The 20,547-nt window shown below is 36.5% G+C and overlaps 1 protein-coding gene across 2 annotated transcripts in view; it reads right to left on the bottom strand.

Moving 5' to 3' along the window:
- Positions 1-20,547, bottom strand: part of Stacl (SH3 and cysteine-rich domain-containing protein) — an 876,542-nt gene that overhangs the window by 336,830 nt on the left and 519,165 nt on the right. For both annotated transcript variants that reach the window (XM_090388808.1, XM_090388807.1), the window contains exon 12: positions 3,953-4,035. In XM_090388808.1, the coding sequence (XP_090244934.1) occupies positions 3,953-4,035 (83 nt within the window). The remainder of the gene's footprint in view (positions 1-3,952; positions 4,036-20,547) is intronic.

The raw sequence follows: 20,547 nt of genomic DNA on the forward strand, positions 1-20,547 counted from the left end.
ACCAATTTGTGTGTTCAGGTAAACATCATTTTCAATACATATTGCAACTTCACAGACAGCAGAGGTTCGTGTGCTTCAGCATGTAGGCTTCGTATTTCAGAGATATGTGAAAGCATTCAAATGGAGTGGATCAAGCCAGCAAGCAGTTCTAGACTAAGCTGAATTTTATACTGGTACTGCCATAATTGAGCCTGGACTCAATTACATCTTTGTACAATCAAAGTAAGTACAGTGAAGCAATCTGTTTCCCACTAGGTTACTGAGAGGACTTAAAATGTTTAACTTTTTCTGGAAAGCAGTTTTAAGTTGCTTAATATGTTTGATGAATGCTTCTATGTTACAAAACTCTGTAGAGGTTAAAGATGCTGACAGAAATGGATGAACAGTTTTTTTGGGTTGACAACCTGAATCCATTGACTCATCCTATGAGCTAATGGGCACAAGTCAATGGCTGTCGATAGCACCAGACAACTGTTTCTATCATCTGCATGTTTTGGGAATGGAAAAAGATGTCTAGTAGTTAGTGAACAGTGCTGCGTCAGTAGCATTTAGTTGTATTTGTGACAATAAACAGTAGTATGATCTGAGAGTAAAAAGCTGGTTAAATGAAGGAAAAAAAAAAAAAAAACAGATATCAAACCAAAAATATCTCATAAGAAATGCTTGTCCTACTTCATATTGTTCTTACTATTTGCGACTGCTTACAATCAATAAAGACACTACATGACATGTATTCAGCTATTTTGAGGGACAAGGCAAGGGAGTTTATCATACCATTATGATTATAAGCCATTATATATAATTATTGTGGCAATTCACTTGGATTGTGTAACTTTAGTGGTACAACAAATCATGGAGACTATGAATAAGAATGTGTTATAGAGTCATCTAGATAGAAATAGTATACACAAGGGTTGGTTGTTTTGGTGTTTATTAGCGCATTGACAAAAGATCATAATGCGGCAGTCATTTAGTATATTATTTTTTTTCTGTGTGGGAACAGAATCCACATTTATGAAGTTAATTATTTATTTTGCATATATCATTATTATTTAAATAATATGGTAGATGTTGATTGTCTTCAGGAAGACAAATATTTGATACACGTTTGTTGTCATCTGAGATATTTTTGCAGGTATTGATTTTACTTCTATAATGATGTGAAGGTCCTTTGTTTTTTTTATAAATTTGGCAATCTGTCAATATATTTTTTAACTGTTTTGTTAGTACCGCACGTGTGACATTTTTTTTGTTAGCTGTTGGCACATCGGCTTCTGTGGCCATAATGCACCTCCCAAAGTTTTTGCATTTTTACTCTGATCCAAGCCAGAGGCGGGATTTGAACCCGTGACTTTTGGGTTGCCAGGCAGGCACTTTACCCACCTGGCTAGCCCGGTCGGTATGTGTGACATCATGGAGATTCTTCAGTATGGAATACAAACCATATATGATAAGCATATGTCCTATTTGCAGCCTGACTGGTAAAACTTTTCTTCTCAAAACATAGAAAAGTACAATTTCTGTGGAGTGCAGTTCACTGAAGCGTGTACCTGTTGCCATAAAGGTGGTTGGGGGGGGTAAATTTAAAAATAAAAGCGTAATGGCCTTTGAGATTGTTCTTACTGTCAATTACCATATAGGGACATGTATGTGTACCTAGCTAAGGTTGAGCCAACATATTTTGCCAGGCAGCTCTGCTTCAAATCAATAATGACACCTACATTGTTTAACTTGCTAATATTGTAGAGAGTTTACTGGACATTCTGAACACTAGTCCAGCAGTACAATGAATGAGGTGGGGGGGTGGAACTTGCATCAGTTTTCCATTATGATTATTACTATATTTAATACCACATGAAATTAATACAGTTTATTAAGCTATTTGCCTAAACTACTATACATTAAAGTGACATTTCGGGCATCTTACTGGCAAAAAAAAAAAAAAAAAAAAAAAAAAAAAAAAATGCTTTTGGGGGGGGGGGGGGGGGAAACAGAAATAGCTGTTCTGTGAAAAAAAATTTCGGTTCCCCCTAACAGTATGGCCTGATGATGGGTATTGGTAAGATTCCTGAAACGTCACCTTAATGTATAGTTTAGGCAAATAGCCTAATAAACTATATTATTAATTTCACATGGGTGGTATTAAATTAGGTGGTATTAAATTAGTTGTATATTAATTAATTTTATTAAATTAATCTTAATGGAAAACAACCACATAACGTCCTTCCCTAACTATATTACATCAGCTTTCTTAAATTTTTTGAATTCTGCAAGTTAAAGAGCTGTGGAAGGATAAGGACACGATCATACAGTTTCCCATGTGATAAGGTGGTGGATTGACAGCATGACCTCATTTATTACTGAAGAGGAGCCCCTAGCATGGAAGGATTAGCACAAACAGCAGAGCTCATGTTTGAAGTCCACTTCCAATATCATCATTCTTCTTCTTCTTCTCTCTCTCTCTCTCTCTCTCTCTCTCTCTCTCTCTCTCAGACTCAGTAATTTTTGTCTGGTACAGCATAAGCCTGAGGCTTCCTTGTACCATATGGCTAGGGGTGGGGGTTATTATAGTGTATACACTGATCTGTGTAGATTTTCTGTATAAAGAGATGTGCTTTGATTTCTGATAGTAAGATTGAAAAAAATAATTCCATTATCAGCCTAAACCTCAAGGGTATACCACAGTCTGCTGGGGTTAAATGATTAATATCTATTAGGAAGCACTTGATGATAGGTCTGTGTTCTGTGATAAGAACGTAGTCAGCATACCTGGCAAATAATTTGATCTTGAGTCTGTAAGTGTGGAGTTAACATGTGTTTAGTTAAAAAAACTGAAATTGGGGCCGACACACAGACCCACAGGTAGCCAGAAATATTGTTCATAGGTAGAGGTTCCATGACTAAAGCAATTAGCTAGGTAAAGGAAGTTTAATGACACTGTTAAGAGATTTTGTGCATTGTTTTAACATAAGGTCTCTGTAAAGAGAAATGATATCAATATTGGCACAGAAAGGAAGAGACCACACAAAGAGAAGTCAGAATGTCATCATCATCTAAATTTATGCATTTCAATTTTTGGAAGATGTCATATCTGTTGTTTATCTGAAGGTAGAAATGGGAGAGAATACTTTCTAGAAAAGAGGATGAGACAAAAAAAACTATAAGTAACATGATCTATGTGATTTTTCTTCATTTTTCTTAAGAGCCTAACATCTTAAACCTCTTGATTGAATGCTTTCTCAGATCACATTACTGAAATCCTTTATTCCTCTTTTCACTGTAAACTCTCATCCTTTTCCTAAACCTTATATAATTTGTTTTCAGAATTCAGTGGCATAAGGAACCAGTTTAAATTGTTCACAAAACCAAATTTAAAATTCCTTTGTTCAGAGGGGGGAAGATATACACAAGTTGTTTTTGTAATTAGCTGACATTTATTAGACAGTTATTTCATTATCAGAAAGTTAAATATGACCGTGGTGTTGCGATGTCATCATTAGTTGTCCCATCCCAAGTTGAATGGGGGAAGGAGTGAATCATCAGTAGGAATACTGTTTATTGTGCAGTCACTAGCAGTAAGCTGAGGTAGAGAGTTATATATTTGAATGTTGGGAAAAGTGCTTGTATGGGAGAGTCTCCATGTTAAAAATAGCAGAATAACTCATTGGGGTATTTCCACTCCCTCCTGAAATCAATTAACTAAGGTCTCAATTGAAGGACTTTAGAAATTCCTCCGGTCATTGAGAATTAAACCCAGGCTTCTCCTGAACTGCCAAGGGAACATTCAAATTCAGCTAGTTTACACCACTGATTCATTTTACTGTTACAAATGTACAATAATTTCTGTAAATATCTGTTATCAGCCTATATAAATAGCACACATAGCAGCACTTTGTTTTCTTACTGGGGAGTTGTAGAAGTGCATGATGGGGGGAAAAATCAAAAATCTTACCTGGCATCTACCAACTTTATCCTGGCACTCCACGTGGATGTTCATTTTGCACATTTTGCATTTTAGCCCTTGCCGAGAATGCCCTGATGGAAAAGAAAACATCCTTTATGTTTAATTATATAAATTAAATCTGTACACACAATGCTTTGGTATAAAGTAATGGCATAATTATTTCAGAAATTAAGTCATCAGTACATTTTATATGATAACAATCAAAATATTTGACTAGTACTGAATGATTCTAATTGTATATCTGAAAGATATGGATACCTTTTCCACTAAATATAATTTTATTTTGAACATGTGGGGTTTGTTTGTTATTTGGTTTTTAGGAGCATTAGCAACTAAGGCCATATTGCTCCTGGATATGCGGTGGTCATTCCCCGATCTAATCAAGAACCCCGGTCTAATCAAGAAGCATGTGCTATGCACTGCTGCTCCTTCCCACCTGGCTACGGAGGAGCCGAACATGTGGGGAAAAAGAGTGTTACACTGTTTTCCATTCATATTAGAAAAATCCAGCGACAACAAAGCCTGTTCACTAAGCTAGATTAACACTAAAAACTATGTGGGAGTTAAATGATTTTATGATTACTGAAAGAGATCTAGAAAAGAAATTTTACTTAAAAGTCAAGAAAATTGGCAAATAAAATCCAGTTATATTAAAAGAAAGAAGAGAAGATAGAGAAAAAAGAACAAGAAGAGAAGAGGAGATAAAGAAAAGATGATATTTAAAGCAACAGTAAAAGAGGTAATCAAACTCTTAGCTGTAATAATGAGTGTATCTTTTGAATTCAGAGGAAGTACAATTTAAAGGAGAACCATTTGCATGCCACAATTGATATGTAACACTTCTCTTAAATTGACAGGGGCAGTTCAAAGGGTTACTTGACTCTTGATATTTTAAGGAGTCCTTATGTGCTGTGATGTAATGACTAGATCATAGGTATAGCTTAGCTTAATTTTTCAGCACTCACCTCATAGTAATCCGCTTAGTTGGTGGAAAGTTTTACCACATATATAGTGGTTATGAGATTCTAAAAACTTACGAGGATTATAAATTTAAAAACTAAGTTATGGGCTTTAAAAAATTTTCTAAGAAATGAAAGTGCACCTTCCATGGAAAGTGCCCATTTATATGGTTGTCTAATTAAAAAAATTTTTTTTTTTTTTTTTTTTAATCAGCTGTTGGCGTGAACTCGTAAACACTGGCAAGCCATTCCCACTTGTTTTTCTGCATTTATTATTATAACCTGCTCACATTTAGCCCCAGCCATGGTTCCAATGCATAAGGGAAGTGCCTCTCGTGGTGTAAAGTGCAAACACCGTACATTGTCCATAACAGATAAAAGTTCAACTTCTGAAAAAAACTTGACAGCAGTGTGTCTGTGAGAAGTTTAACTCTGCTTAATTGTAAATTCCAGCAATTTCTCTCAGTAATTTTCTTTTAGCCTTTTTAGATTTTTTTTGCAACACACTTATACAAACTTGCAGAAAACACAACACAATATGATGGATAATACAGCGTGCTAACAAAGCGTGCTTGTTAGCGCACTGTATTATCCATCAATGGCACATTATTCCAATTTATACAAAATGCATTTATGCAGACCCTCAGGTGGTGCCCCCAAGAGTCTTAAAACACTGATATTTGCATTCTACTTGTAAATCAAGTGGGCAAAATTTTGTCAGTTTTTGTTAGAGATTTCACAAAATCTCCAACAATACTGATAAATTTATTGCAACATTTGAGAGTATTTTATAGTAATTAGTTTTATTGCAGTGCTTGCCGCGCGTGCAATAAACTAATCACAAACGACCTTCATATGTATGCCGTAATAGTGTCACAGGATGTGGACGACATGGCTTCTCAAGAAATAAAGTAACCAACATACTTTATTTACAAAAACATGTGCAACATAAAAAAATTTTTTATATATTTTAAGCAAAAAAATGACAACACTGACATTACAATATTTATTTTAGAATTACTAATCAAATTATTTCCTAAATATTTTTTGGCCCTGGGGAATTTTTTTCTTAAACTAGCTTGGCAGTCAACGTATTAAAGGTAGAAGGAGGTGGTTAGCTGTTGGGTAAAATGTATGTGCTAAAATAACCGCTGGTGATCCGGAAAACTCACTAATCCGGCACCCCAGAGGTCCTAACGCTACCGGATTAGTGATGGTCGACCTGTAATACATGCCATTTACTTAAAATTAAGATATTTTTATTAATAATTTTTATATAATAATTTGTTCCATATAATATATATGGATTTCGGCACGGAAGAAATATATATTTCTTCCACGAACCATTTCTCCCTTCCTACACGTCACAACCAGGCCAATCAAATCCCACTATTTATTTTGTCTCATTTCTCCTTGACTTTGTTTAATTATTACATTTATACAAATTTATTTGTCAGCTTCTTGAGCTAAATATCTCTTTACTTCACTACCTTTCTCACTGGAAGCACTTCACAAAGGTTTCAAAAGTCATTCTTTATGATTCGTTCTGGTTAAGGGCACTCCTTTCTCTGGGAAAGACGGAACTAAAATTATATCTATTTAAAGGATTTCATTCTACTTATTTTCCACTATCTAAAGTCTATTCTTAACCTACAATTTGTCCTAATCATTCTGCCTTTTTCATTTCAAAAGCTTGTTTCCAAAATTTCCTATGTAAATCTAAGCAGATGCCATTACATAATTTTTAGTGCGAACTCCCCTGGAACAGTTCCACGAATTGCTGGGGGTTTGCAAACCACCAGTTGAGAACTGCTATTCTAAGACAATGCCAACAAGCACGAGTACAGATTAACAATTTTAGTCATTATCAAAATGATTAATTATAAACTTTATTGACGTGTCGACCATGATGGAGCATAAGCAGCATAATATTTTTTCAAGGGGAGGTCATAGCTGATTAGCTAATATGAGGTTGTCACAAAGGATTGGAAGCAAAAAATAACTGACATCATATATAGTAAATTCCCATTTAACTTCGCTGCTCTTCTAATTTTTATGCTTTTTTTTTTCTGGCCCTATAGTAAATTGTATAAAGTGCCATGCATTTTTTAACATTTATAGTACACCCATTTAAAATGCTTTATCACTTTTTTTTTTTTTTTAAGGATCTAAAGGAGGAATATGATTCTCCACCTTGATAACTGATTTCAGGAAAGGAAAAACAGACATACTAAATTCTATGAATCATTTATGGTGTTGTTTGTTCACTTTACAAGATTAGGATCTAGTGAAGGTGACATTTGCTTATTTCACATTTATTTGAACTTTTGAAAATAGAAAGGCCTCTCTTTACAACTCTCTATCTAGCAATTTATCATTTCATTCACCTATTCTTCTCAAATTTTTTTAATTCAACTTTTTAAAAAAATTTAGCTCAATGTTAAGTAAACGCTACATCTGGTTTCCCTACTGGTGCAGTGTGTGCGTGCACTCACATGTACAATGTGGCATCAATAAATTTCATTAATGGCAGGATATTATTAATACATATTATGCTAATACTAAACTTAAAAGGTTTATACAGCCAAAATTCTATATAATGAACCCCTTGCAGAAAGAGAAAAATGGTCATTATATCGGAAGGATGTTATATTGATTGTTCATAAAATCAACAACAAAACAAGTAAAAGCTTGGTTAATGTAATTCTGCTAATACAATACAGTATAATCTTATTTATAATATTTACTGCAGTGTTAAACAAGAAAATTATGATTGTAAATTTTGCATTGATAGTAACCAGAGCACAGTAAGGTTACAATTAAATTTCACTACATAAGTCTACATACCTAATGAGAGAATTGTTTCATACTTTAAAATAACCTGTCAAAACACAGTTTCACTAGCATGTTTTAAAAGAGAATTATGAAGGTGCACAATAGCAGTTAGGCTGTGCTTGGGGAAAAAAAAAGCCTGACATACAAGTTCAAATCCTTGATGAGCATCTTTCATTGAAATGTCTTGTTCAACCACAGTAAGTTCCTCATCTTCATCACTACAAAATTCAGAACATTTCATTATGCTTGCAATGAGTTCCTATTCATTCATGCATATTCTGAAACATTCAATGTCTGCAATCCTTCTGCATAAACTTAAGCTGAAGTTTTAGGTGATGACGCACATGCTCAAATATTTTTTCCCTATTTCAGACTGTTCTTTCCAATTAGAGGAAGAAGCATGCAAACCTTCACACATTGCATCATTCAAGACAGTAAATCCAGTATGTTTGAAGAAGTTGGCGATCACTTTTTCATCAACTTCATCCCATGGTCTGCAGGATGTTGCATTGCAGAATTTTGAATGCAGAATTGAAATGCCGAATTTTGCATTCATGATGTAGCACAATTTTGTTTAACAGCATTCTTCCACAGTTTTTTCTAAAACACTGGATTACACCTTGATCAAGTGGCTGAAGAAGGGATGTCAATATTTGGTGGTAGGTACTCGACAGTGATTGCATGTAGGTAGTTTACTTGACAATGAAGACGGCAGTTATCCACAAACAGCAAAATTTTTCTATTCTTTTCACTCATCTGCGATCTAAGTCTGATCCATTCTTCATAGAATTGTGATGTCATCCATGCCTTTTGGTTTACTCTTACTCGATACATAGTCGATAATGTCTTCAAGCTTTTAAAGCACTGAGGCTTCTGGGCTTTCCCAATGATTAAAAGAGGAAGCTTCTCTGTGCCAGACATGTTTGCTACTAGAATGGTAATCTGTTGTTTGGCTTTTTTTTTTCTGCCACATAAATGGAAGCTTGTAAATGTTTTTATCCAGTAGCAATTTAAAAAAAAGAAGTTCAATTTCGTCAGCATTGAAGTGTCATTGTGGTCATATGTCAGCAAAACATTTCTTAAAACTATTTTCCTTCCATTCCTTTGTAGCATCAATGTCCACGGCTGCACTTTCCCCACACTTTTTTGAAAGACAGGCCATGGCAAGTTGTAAATTTCTGGAACCATCCATCTGAACTTTTAAATTCTTCAATATCCATTTGATGCAAAAATGATTCAACCTTAGTTTTTAAAAGCTTACTAAATATGGGAATGTTTTTTGCATACATCATCATTAGCCATTCAAAAAGTACCTTTTCAAGACCTGGATACTTTGCCTGTCGTGCTCTAATCCGGATAGCATTAGAGCATGACAGACAGCAGATTTCTCTAAACTTTCAATTTTTTTCTGATCTTTCAGAATAGTGAACTTGCAAAATTCTAATTTTATCTGCGATGGGCAAACTATGCACTTTCTTGGAGCCATACCAATAAACCGTACATTCCAACTAATGAAATTAACTTCTAGCCGATGTTCATTCCATTACTGCACTGCAATATTAACAAATTATTTCTCATGGTCATGCTGCAAGTTCGTCAGTTACTTCAGTATATTTGAAGCATTCTGTTATTCAACTTTAAAAATGACATTTTTAAAAGTGAATATTGTAGTAAAAATTCAGATTAAGAGGTAGAAATTTATGGTAATTATAGAGAAATCCTTTTATTTTCAATGTCATTGTACTGAATGTAAAATAGCATTAGGTTAATGAGAGATTGTCTAAGAATATATAAATTCATACACCGACCATTGAATAAAATTTAAAATTTAATATGACTACAATCTTTACAAAAAAAAAATATTTACAATAAACTATTACGGAATGCTAAAAACTGTAATAAAAAAGATCATTTACAATAAAATTTGCTAAAATATAAAACATTAAAAGCGCTAAAAATCTGAAGCTGATATAACTTCCTGCAACATCTCCTTAAGTAGCAGAAGTATTGTGTAAAAGAAGCTAGACATGCTACTTAAGGAGATGTTGCAGGAAGTTATATCACTGTTGAAGAAGGGAGCTGACGCTCCCGAAAGCTTCAGATTTTTAGCGCTTTTAATGTTTTATATTTTAGCAAATTTTATTGTAAATGATCTTTTTTATTACAGTTTTTACCATTCCGTAATAGTTTATTGTAAATATTTTTTTTTTTTTTTTTTTTTTTTGTAAAGATTGTAGTCATATTAAATTTTATTCAATGGTCGGTGTATGAATTTATATATTCTTAGACATGAGTTTTCCCGACCTCAGAGGCCTCTTTCAGGATATAATGAGAGATTGGCCAGGACTAACCACACAGGACAATGTGTTGGGATGTTAAAAACAGGGCCACTATAAAGAGCTTTGACTGTAACACTCAAGTTATGTCTAGTTTAATTAAATAATATCATCTCAAAATGCATTGCATAAGGTGCGCTTGGATTTCTGAAATATACTAAATTTCATAAACCATTCTTCTTCTGTAGAGCCTGAAACATAGTAGTTTTTGCTATCTAGCATTAGCATTAGTAGAGGCATTTGATGCAAGAAAGCAAGCTTATGCAGCATTAGCTGCATAAGCTTGCTTTCATTACCCATCCATTAGCATTACCCATCCATTTCACCCCTCTGTTTGTTCGAAATACCTGTCGAGCTGAACCTTAAACTTATTTAGGCTATCAACTTCCACAACAAGGGATGGAAGCTTGTTCCACCAACCAACCACCTGCTGGCTAAAGGCAAATTTCCGCATGTCTATCCTACATCTGTCTTTCCTCAATTTGAATTTATGTTCTCTCAGGTGATTATTCTGAGCAAGAGGAAGAATCCCATCAGCATTAAGCATGCTCAAACCATTCAAGGCTTTATACACATCTATCAGATCACCTCGCTGGTGCCTAGTCTCCAGACACTGTAATTTGCAAAACTTAAGCCTTTCTTCGTAAGAGCACCCCTTTGTTCCATTCCCCTTTGTACTCGTTCCAGCAGCTCTACATCCTTCTTAAAATGAGGCCTCCAGACAGTACTCTAGGTGTGGCCTGACCATTGCCTTATACAAGGGAATAATCGCCTCCTTATGCCTGCTAGAAAAATTCCTATATATCATTGACAATACACCATGAGCTACTCTTGCAGCCCATCTGCACTGCTCAGAGAACTTCATATCTTCCTACACAACCACTCCCAGGTCCCTTTCATTCTCTACCACTGTCAGTGTAGTACCACAGAATTGATATGTTGCTCTGGTAGTACCCATGTGTAGTACTTCACATTTGTCAATGTTAAACTTCATTTGCCACCTCTCAGCCCATCTGCTCAACCTTTCCATATCCTGTTGCAGCAGCATAGTGTCAGTAGTGTTCTTGACAACCTGCCAACCTTCGTATCGTCTGCAAACTTGGACATCAAGCTTGATATACCATCATCAATATCATTTATAAATACAGAAAACAATAATGGACCCAACACTGAACCCTGAGGGACTCCACTAATAACATTAGTTCACAATGAGCAGTGTCCATGGATTACCACTCTGTCTTCTCTCCCTCAACCACCCCTTCATCCATAGCAGCAACTTGCCTCCAATGCCACACTGCTTCAATTTGTGCAGCAGTCTTCCATGTGCAACAGTATCAAAAGCATTTCTAAGATCCAAGTATACAATATCAAAGTTATTCCCTGCATCCAGTTCTTTTGTGACTGCATCATAGTATCCAATCAAATCGGTCAGGCAAGACTTCCCCTTAACAAAACCATGCTGTGTCCGAGCTATAACTGAAGTCTTGTCTAGATGATCCTGCAGTGTTTCTTTAACCAGTGCCTCCATTAATTTTCCTGGAACAGAAGTTAAACTCACAGGTCTATAATTACTTGTGTCAGCCTTTGATATTCCTTTGTGAATTCGGGTCACATTTGCACATCTCTAGTCTGTGGGTACCTCCCATGAGTCCAAGAAAGCTCTCATAATTATGGCTAAGGGTTTGCTTACTTCCTTTGCTGCCTCCTTTAATATAACTGGATAGATCCCATCCACCCCAGGTGCCTTTCTTGTGTTTTTTCTTCAACAATTTCTCCTCCACTTTACTCTCAGTTATCACAAGATTCTCTAGCTTACTGCCAGAATTGAATACACATCTGGCATTCCCCTCGCTGAATAACTCCTAATGTGTGAATGTCGATGCAAAATATTCATTTAGTTTGTTAGCTACCTGAGCAGGATCATCAACAGTTGACTCATCGATATCAAGTGGACCAATCTGATTCATCCCCTTCCTTCTTAGAGTTTATATAAGTAAAGAACTCTTTGCTGTTTATCTTTGCATCCCTTGCCAAAGATTTCTCTTAATCTGCCTTTGCCTGCCTAACCTCCTTTGTAACTTGGTTACAGATCAAGTTGTATCTATCATAGGCTTCTGTGTCACGTGTTAATTTGTATGTATCCCATGCATTTTTCTTCTCTGCCATATGTCTCATTAGTTCATCTGACATCCATTTAGGCCTAAACCTTGAACAATATTTCTTAGTTGGTATGTAAAGCCTAGTAGCTTCCAAGATAAGTTCTTTGAATGCTTCCCATTTTGAGTTTACTGTTGGTAACATCATCAGTTGGTCCCACTGTATAGAATTTAAATACTGTCTCAGTCCATCGTAGTCGCCTTTACGAAAGCAATAACCCTTCCCTTTACCCCCAATGGTAGTTACCTCTTTGAGTAAACCCCACTTAAGCACACTGTGATCACTGCCACCTAGTGGTTCATTTACCTGCAGATTCTTAATGCATGAAGAATTACTACTGATAATCAAATCAAGAGTATTAGTCCCTCTAGTTGCCTCCCGAACATGCTGATGTAGAAAACAATCATCCAATAAATCCACAAAAGCCTTGCTAGTGTGTGAGTGACCAGTCCCCAAATTCCAGTCAATATTTGGGAAATTAAAATCCCTCATTATAAGACTCTGATTTACTGGCCCACTATTTCCCCGTACAGTTTCTTATTATACTCATCAGAGTCATTAGGCCTATAGCACACTCCTACTCTCAATTTTGATCTCCCAATGCTTATGTCACACCAAACTGATTCGACACGGCACTGTCCAGCGATGTCGACTGGCTTCACTTCCTTGGATTTTGTGTTTAACTAATAGCATAACCCCTCCTCTCTTCCTATCCTGTCTATCCTTTCTGTAGACGTTGTACTCCCCAAATTACAGTTCTGCATCCCTTATATCTGTGTGACACCACGTCTCTGAAATCCCAGCAATATCTGCCTTTGATGTTTTGAGCAATACCTCAAATTCTTCAAATTTATTTACCAAACTCCTAGCATTGGCATACACGCAAGTATAAATGCACCTGTTTCTATTCTTAGCTACCCTAACACAACCCATGTGTTTACTTGTACCGCAATGACTCCAAGCAGTCTCTGAAATATCCTGCATCTTGTTTTTCAGGCTTCTGCTCATTCCAATAGAAGCAGTGCAAGAATCTCTCACCTCTGCAAGTGGCTACTGTTAATCTATTAGTCTTTGTCTCCCCCCAAGCTAGCAGTTTTCTGACCAATCTAACACTGCCTCGATAGCATCAGCAAATATTCTTGCACCTTTCTATTTAAGTGTATCCCATCCCTGTAGAAGCAGTCTCTCCTGTTAACAAGTACAGTCGAGGCTGAAAAAAATTCTACCCCTTGAGCCTTGCACAATCTTTCCAGGGGCGAATTGATCGACAAGGCTCTCATCATATACTCCCTCCTATCATGTCTGGGCAGAATTGCAGACAATTTCAAATTCAACCCTAATTCACGGCTTTTTTTCAACAGTGACCTGTACTTGTTAAGTAATTCTGCTGGTCTTCTACTCTTGATATCATTAGTGCCAACGTGTATAACTATATCACCTTTTGTGCCCTTAAAAGATGATATGCGCCCGCTCTACAATGTTATCAACCTTTGCCCCTGGCAGACATACCCTGGTACTGTTCCACCTATCCTTTTTACAAAGCATGTTCCCCGTTTCCCTGACAATAAAGTCACCATCTACTAGTTCCTGTGGGACCAGCGCATTCTGCCTTCCGGGTTGCCGCTGTGTTGTGTGATGACCAAGTGCAAGCTCTGGCGTTGATGTGGGCAGCTGAGAGCTTGATGCGCCCCTCAATTTAGTTCTTTCGAGGGCATCCACCCTGTCCTTCAAGCTCTCATATAGGCCCATAACAATGCTGAGTTGTTGCCTGATTTCAATACACTCCTTGCATCGCGCGCGCACACAAAGACATCCCCCATGGCAATATTATGTCCCGTACCTGAATGCTCCACAAACTTCATGCAAGCAGTGCATTTTAAAAGGCTGTGATTCAGAAGGAAACTGCCCCCCTCAGTTCTCCTCTGAGACACAGTACTTCCATTAGCTTGAGCCTTTTGCTTTGCTGCTCTGGTCTGAGACATGATTTCTATTAATTTCAATAAAATTTAAATTTCAGTTCAAAATTATAACCCTCAACTTGTATACCAACACAGTTATAACGGTATATACATTTTTCAGTGTCAAGTATTAATTATCTAAGAGTTACCTTTATATAACTTCCATATCAGTTATGTATTAATTAATTATGTTACGTTTGTAATCTTAGTCATTACATGTATTTAGTTAAAAGTAAATTTAATTGACAACAAAGTTCAACAAGTTTAATAGATTCTACCGACCAACTGACAATATTATAACCTATACTATACTAAGGCTATCTATGACAAAGGCGACAAGTTACGAACGGTAAATCTAAGGACGCTTAAGTATTAATTAACTTTCAAGTCTCGCTGTCTCAATTCAGAATAAACTAACGATCCTTACTAGGTCTATAAGCTACTTACAGAAAATAATTTGATGTAAAAATATTCAATAAAGCAGCTAAATATGGCTAAAAAACTTCTCGTTCAGCGGAGTTGCAACTTGTAACATGCGGATTTGATACCCTTACCGATACTTTTATGCAATTATGAGTAAAGAATAAATAGACCAGATTAATCAGAAAATCACAAAATAATGCTATACTACTAAATTTAAATCAAAAGTTTTAGAAAAACAATTTCAAATCAATAAATAAGAAAAATCCACTTAGTGGCTTTGAACACGTCTGGCTCCTACTAGCCTCGTCAGGATCTAACTCACTCATCAACATTTTAACATATTTCTGATTAAGGTAAGAGACTTGAAATTTGTTAAGGTTATAGGATATTCCTTCCTGGTAATGGGAAAAATTAATAAACCTATGACAAGTTATCTAGGGGCTGCATACATGAAAATAACGAGTTATAGTTTTTAATTAATACAAATGATCCATTTTGCACGTTTAAATAATCTCACATTTCAACAACGGCACTGCAAACCATTACTTGCTTTGCGTGTGACCTTGCTTGTACCTGCCGTTGTTTAAACAGGGATTATTTGTTTGCACAACCGAAGAGAAGAAATAGTATCTGGCTAATTATCGTTATTTGCCAATATAACGTAGTGTGTTAACATGTTGAAAATTAAATAATTCTTCAAAAAGATTTGATACCTCAACAAAAAACAAAAACTTGTAAAAAAAAAGTGAGCCAAGTTCTTTTGCAAGCTTTGCAAAGTCTCCACCATGAAGAAGTTTGAGATCAAACAGTGATGGCAAGTTCATCACAACCTCAGCCATGACAAATATTGATATCAAAAAGCTATGCTATGAAAAGTATTGAGATGAAAAAGTGATGCCAAGTTTGCACTACTGGCTAACCAGATTAAAAGTTTATCATACACTTGGCAGATTCACCACCCTACAAACCCAGAATGAACTGAAATTTAAATAATGTGGTGAATTACCAAGTTTATGACAAACTTGTAATCTGGTTAGCCAATAGTAAACTTGACAACTTTTTCATCTCAATGCTTCCCATGGCAGAGCCTATAATGAACTTGGCACAACTTTTTGTTATCAATACTTTTCATGGCTGAGTTTTCACTGAACTGGGCATCACTATTTGATCTCACACCGTTTCATGGTAGAAGTTTTTGCACAAAGTTTGTGGAAGAACCTGGCTCACTTTTTTTTAATAGCATGAGAGCTGGGAAGTAAAGGGAACCAAAAAAGAAAGTGTGATAAAATAAGTCAGAATTTTTTTTTTTTTTTATCATTAAAACAAAGTCATGTGCCGTGCAATTAATCTTCCTTAATTTGAATTTATGCCCCTTCACATGAGTAGTCTGACCAAGAGGAAGGATTTCATCAGCACTAAACTTACTCAATCCATTCAAGGCTTTACACGAACACCTGTTAGATCGCCAGGTGCTGAAATTTGCAAAATTGAAGCCTTTCCTAATAAAAAATAATATTTTGCTCCCCTCAATCCTGTTGCTCTTCTTTGCATACATTCCAATAGATCCATGTCACTCCTAAATAGGCTTCTATACCTGTATATAGTACTCAAAAAGTTCTAATCATTCAGGATGGTATTTTTTGTTTTAGCTAATAAATTTTATTTCTAGCAAACCATAACTAATTTAGAACTCTACGAATGCAATGGTATAACATAATACACAGTATTGCATTTAGGTATCTATCAATTTAATGAAGTATTCAAGTTAAACTAAATTTAAGCAGAAATCGCACTTCAGACTAGAGCAGCAAAGAAACAGGCTCAAAGTAGTGTGAGAGCTGTGGTCCAGGCAGGGACTGAAGGGGCAGTTCTACAAATTACAGACTTACAAAATGTGCTACCGGTGCAATGTTTGCAGCTATATGGAACAGGACGTAATACGGCCAAGGGGGAATTTCTTGTGTATTCAGTGCAAAGAGTATGAAATTAGGCTTGCACTGAGCATTCTGACGTGTTTGAGAGCTTTAAGAACAGAATGGATGCCCTCAAAGGAATTAAATGGAGTCCATTTAATTCCTGAAAGCTTAATGGGGGTCCATTAAGCTCTCAGCTGCCGAAATCAATGCCAGATCTCTCACTTGTGCATCAGGCTAAACAGTGGCAATTCCCAAGGCAGAATTGTGCTGGTCACACAGGAGGCAGTTATTGTCAGTGACTTTTTATCAGGGAAATAGGAAATATTGTGCAAAAGGGATAGGTTGAATAGGGTAATAGGAATAGGGTAAGTCTGCCAGGGAGCAAGAGTAGATCTTTAAGATCACGAAAGGTGATATTGTTGTACATGTTGGCACTAATGATATTAAGAGTATAAAATCTGACATACTTAAGATGTACAGTGTAATGCTGGGAAAAAGTCATGAGTTAGGATTAAATTTGAAAGTGTCTGCAATCCTGCTCAGACACGATAGGAGAGAGTACATGTTGAGAGCCTTGTCAATTAATTTGGAGATGGACAGACTGTGCAAGGAATGTAAGATACAATTTTTCTCAGTATGGTCTGTGCTTGTTAACAGAAGATACAATTTTTACAGGAATGGATACACCTAAATAGGAGTGCAAAAATATTCACTGATGCTATCGGGGCAGTGCTAGGTAGATAAGAAAACTGATAGCTTGGAGGGAGAGGATACACAGAGTAATACTCTAACTACAGCCACAGGTGACAGTAATTCTTGCACTATTTCTATTGGAACAAGAAGCAGCCTGGAAAGCAAGGTGTCAGGGATTTCAAGCCCTTCTGTGGGTCATCATTGAACAAGTCGGTACACAGCAGGGTAACTAAGAGTAATAATATGCACATGTATACTTGAATATACATTAATGCTAGGCGTGTAGTAAATAAATTTGGTCAATTTGAAGTACTGATTAAGTCATCATGTGTAGACTTTGTGGGGATATCAGAAAAACAGTGTCACTCAAACATAAAGGAATGTCTTTACTGTTCAAGGTTTAGGCCTAAATGGATGTCAGATGAATTAATGAGGCTATTGGCAGAGAAGAATGTATGGGATACATATAAAGTATCAGGCGATACAGAAGCCTATTGCAGGTATAAACTAGTCTGTAATCAAGCCACAAAGGAGGTTAGGCAGGCGAAGGCAGATGAGAAATTTTTGGCAAATTCTTTACTTATGTAAACTCTAGAAGGAAAGGGATGAATCAGATTGGACCACATAACATAGATGGGTTTACTATTGATTGATCATGCTCAGGTAGCTGATAAACTGAATGAGTATTTTGCATCTACATTCACAAATGGAGTTATTCAGTGAGGGGAGTGCCAGAAGTTTAAGTGATTTTGCAATAACTGAGAGCAAAGTGGAGGAGAAATTGTTGAAGTTAAACATAAGGATAGGTATCTATCCAGTTATATTAAAGGAGGCAGCAAAGGAAGTAAGCAAACCCTTAGCCATAATTATGAGAGCTTCCATGGACTCAGGGGGGGTCCCCCATGGACTGGAGGTGTGCAAATATCACCAATTCACAAAGGAGGTTCCAAAGGTAACACAAGTACCTACAGACCTATTAGTTTAACTTGTGTTCTGGGGAATCGCTGGTTAAAGAAGCATTGCAGGATCATCTAGACAAGACTGCAGTAATAGTTAAGACACAGCATAGGTTTGTCAAAGGGAGGTCTTGTCTGACTAATATGATTGCTTACTATGATATGATCACAAAGGAACTGAATGCCAAAAATAATTTTTATATCATATACTTGGATTTCAGGAAAGCTTTTGATACTGTTGCACATGGAAGACTTCTGTACAAACTGGAGAGGTATGGCATCAAGGGTAAGCTGCTACAATGGATAAAGGGGTGGTTGAGTGGGAGACAACAGAGAGTGGTAATCAATGGACACTGCTCTTCGTGGACAAATGTTATTAGTGGAGATCCCCAGGGTTCGGTGTTGGGCCATTGTTGTTTTGTATATTTATCAATGAATATACATGAAGGTATATCATGTTTAATGTCCAAGTTTGCAGATTACAAAGGTTGGCAGGGTTGTTAACGACAGTAATGACAGTATGCTACTCCAACTGGATCTAGATAAGTTGGGAAAATGGGCTGAGAAGTGGCAACTGGAGTTTAACCTTGACAAATGCAAAGTACTGCACATGGGTAGCAATAACCGAAGAGAAACATACCAACTGGTGGTACTACACATGGACGTGGAAAGTGAAAAAGACCTGGGGATAATTGTGCGGTCAAATATGAAGTTCGCTGAGCAGTGCAGACGGGCTGCCAGGGCAGGTCATGGAGTCTTGTCAATGATATATAGGAATTTTGCTAGCAGGGACAAGGTGATAATCCTGTTATACAAGGCAATGGTCAGGCCATACCTAGAGTAGTGTGTACAGGTCTGGAGGCCTCATTTTAGGAAGGATGAGGAGTTGCTAGAAAGAGTACAAAGAAGGGCAACAAGATTGGTGAGCGGAACAAAGGGGTGCTCTTACCAAGAAAGTCTTAAGTTCTGCAAATTGCAGTGCCTGGAGAGTAGGCACCTGCGAGGTGATCTGATTGAGGTGTATAAGGCCTTGAATGGGTTGAGCAAGCTGAATGCTGATGGGATTCTTCGTCTTGCTCAGACTAAGAACCTGAAGTGGCACAGTTTCAAATTGAGGAAAGATAGTTGCAGAATAGATGTGCAGAAATTTGCCTTTAGCCAGCTGGTAGTTGATTGGTGGAACAGGCGTCCATCTTTTGTTGTGGAAGCTAATAGCCTAAATAAATTTAAGGCTGAGCTGGACAGGCATTTGGGACAAATGGAGGGATGAAATGGGAGGTTTTTTTTTTTTTTTTTTTTTGGCTGATGCTGCATAAGCTTGCTTTCTTGCATCGTATGCCTCCACTAATGCTAATAAGGGATGCAAATTTGAATATGGGTAGTAACAATGTGTATATAAAAGACAGACAGGACAGGAACGGTGTTTATGTTTAGTCAGGAAGCATATTAAATGAACAAGAGTCACCAGTACAACAGTGAGTCAGTTTGGCGTGATATAAATACTGGGAAAATGAAAATGAGAGTAAATATTATAGGCCGAGTGACTTGGTTGATAATATCAATCAACTATACAGAGAAATAGAGTAGACATTAAATAAGAATGTCTCATGATGGAGGATTTTAACTTTCCAAATATTCACTGAAACTGACCAAACCACAAGTGAAAATTCACATGTGGGATGGTCAGTCACACACTAACAAGACTTTTGTGGATTTGTTGGATGACTGTTTTCTATAGCAGCATGTTAAAGAGGCAACAAGAGAACAATATTCTTGATTTTATTATCATCAGCGAGTCTTCAAGCCTTCAGATAAAAGAACCACTAGGCGGCAGTGATCACAATGTAATGATGTGAAATTTACTTAAAAATATAACTATCATCACAAACATGAGATGTATTAAAACCTATATTCAAGGCTGAAAGTTGAGAAGATGAAAGAAGATACTTGTTGACATTAACCTTGAATTTCTTTAGATTGTAATTTAGGAAATACATATTAAGGAAGGCTAAGAGATAAGCCATTAATTAATCTTCTTGCTCTCTTTTGAAAGGAATCTAGAAGACTGAGGTTTTGGAACACCACCCAGATGTTGGAACAATATTCCATGGTAGGAGGGAATTTGTGATTTGTACAGAGTGAACAGCTGTTTGGAATAAAAGTAAGACCGAGAGCTAAACAGAAAACCTAGTTTTTCAGATACAGAGGAAGCAATATTTGAAATGAGCTTAGGCCAAGAGAGATTAGAAATCAAGGCAATCCCCAATAGAGATATATGATCTTGCCTAGAAATCAGAGTGTTATCGAAGACACACATAGAAGAAGAATCCTTTTTGCAAGATAAGACAAG

The sequence above is a fragment of the Mastigoproctus giganteus genome, chromosome 14 (genome assembly GCF_048544385.1).
Source record: "Mastigoproctus giganteus isolate SK-2022 chromosome 14, ASM4854438v1, whole genome shotgun sequence".
NCBI classification, from domain to species: domain Eukaryota; kingdom Metazoa; phylum Arthropoda; class Arachnida; order Uropygi; family Thelyphonidae; genus Mastigoproctus; species Mastigoproctus giganteus.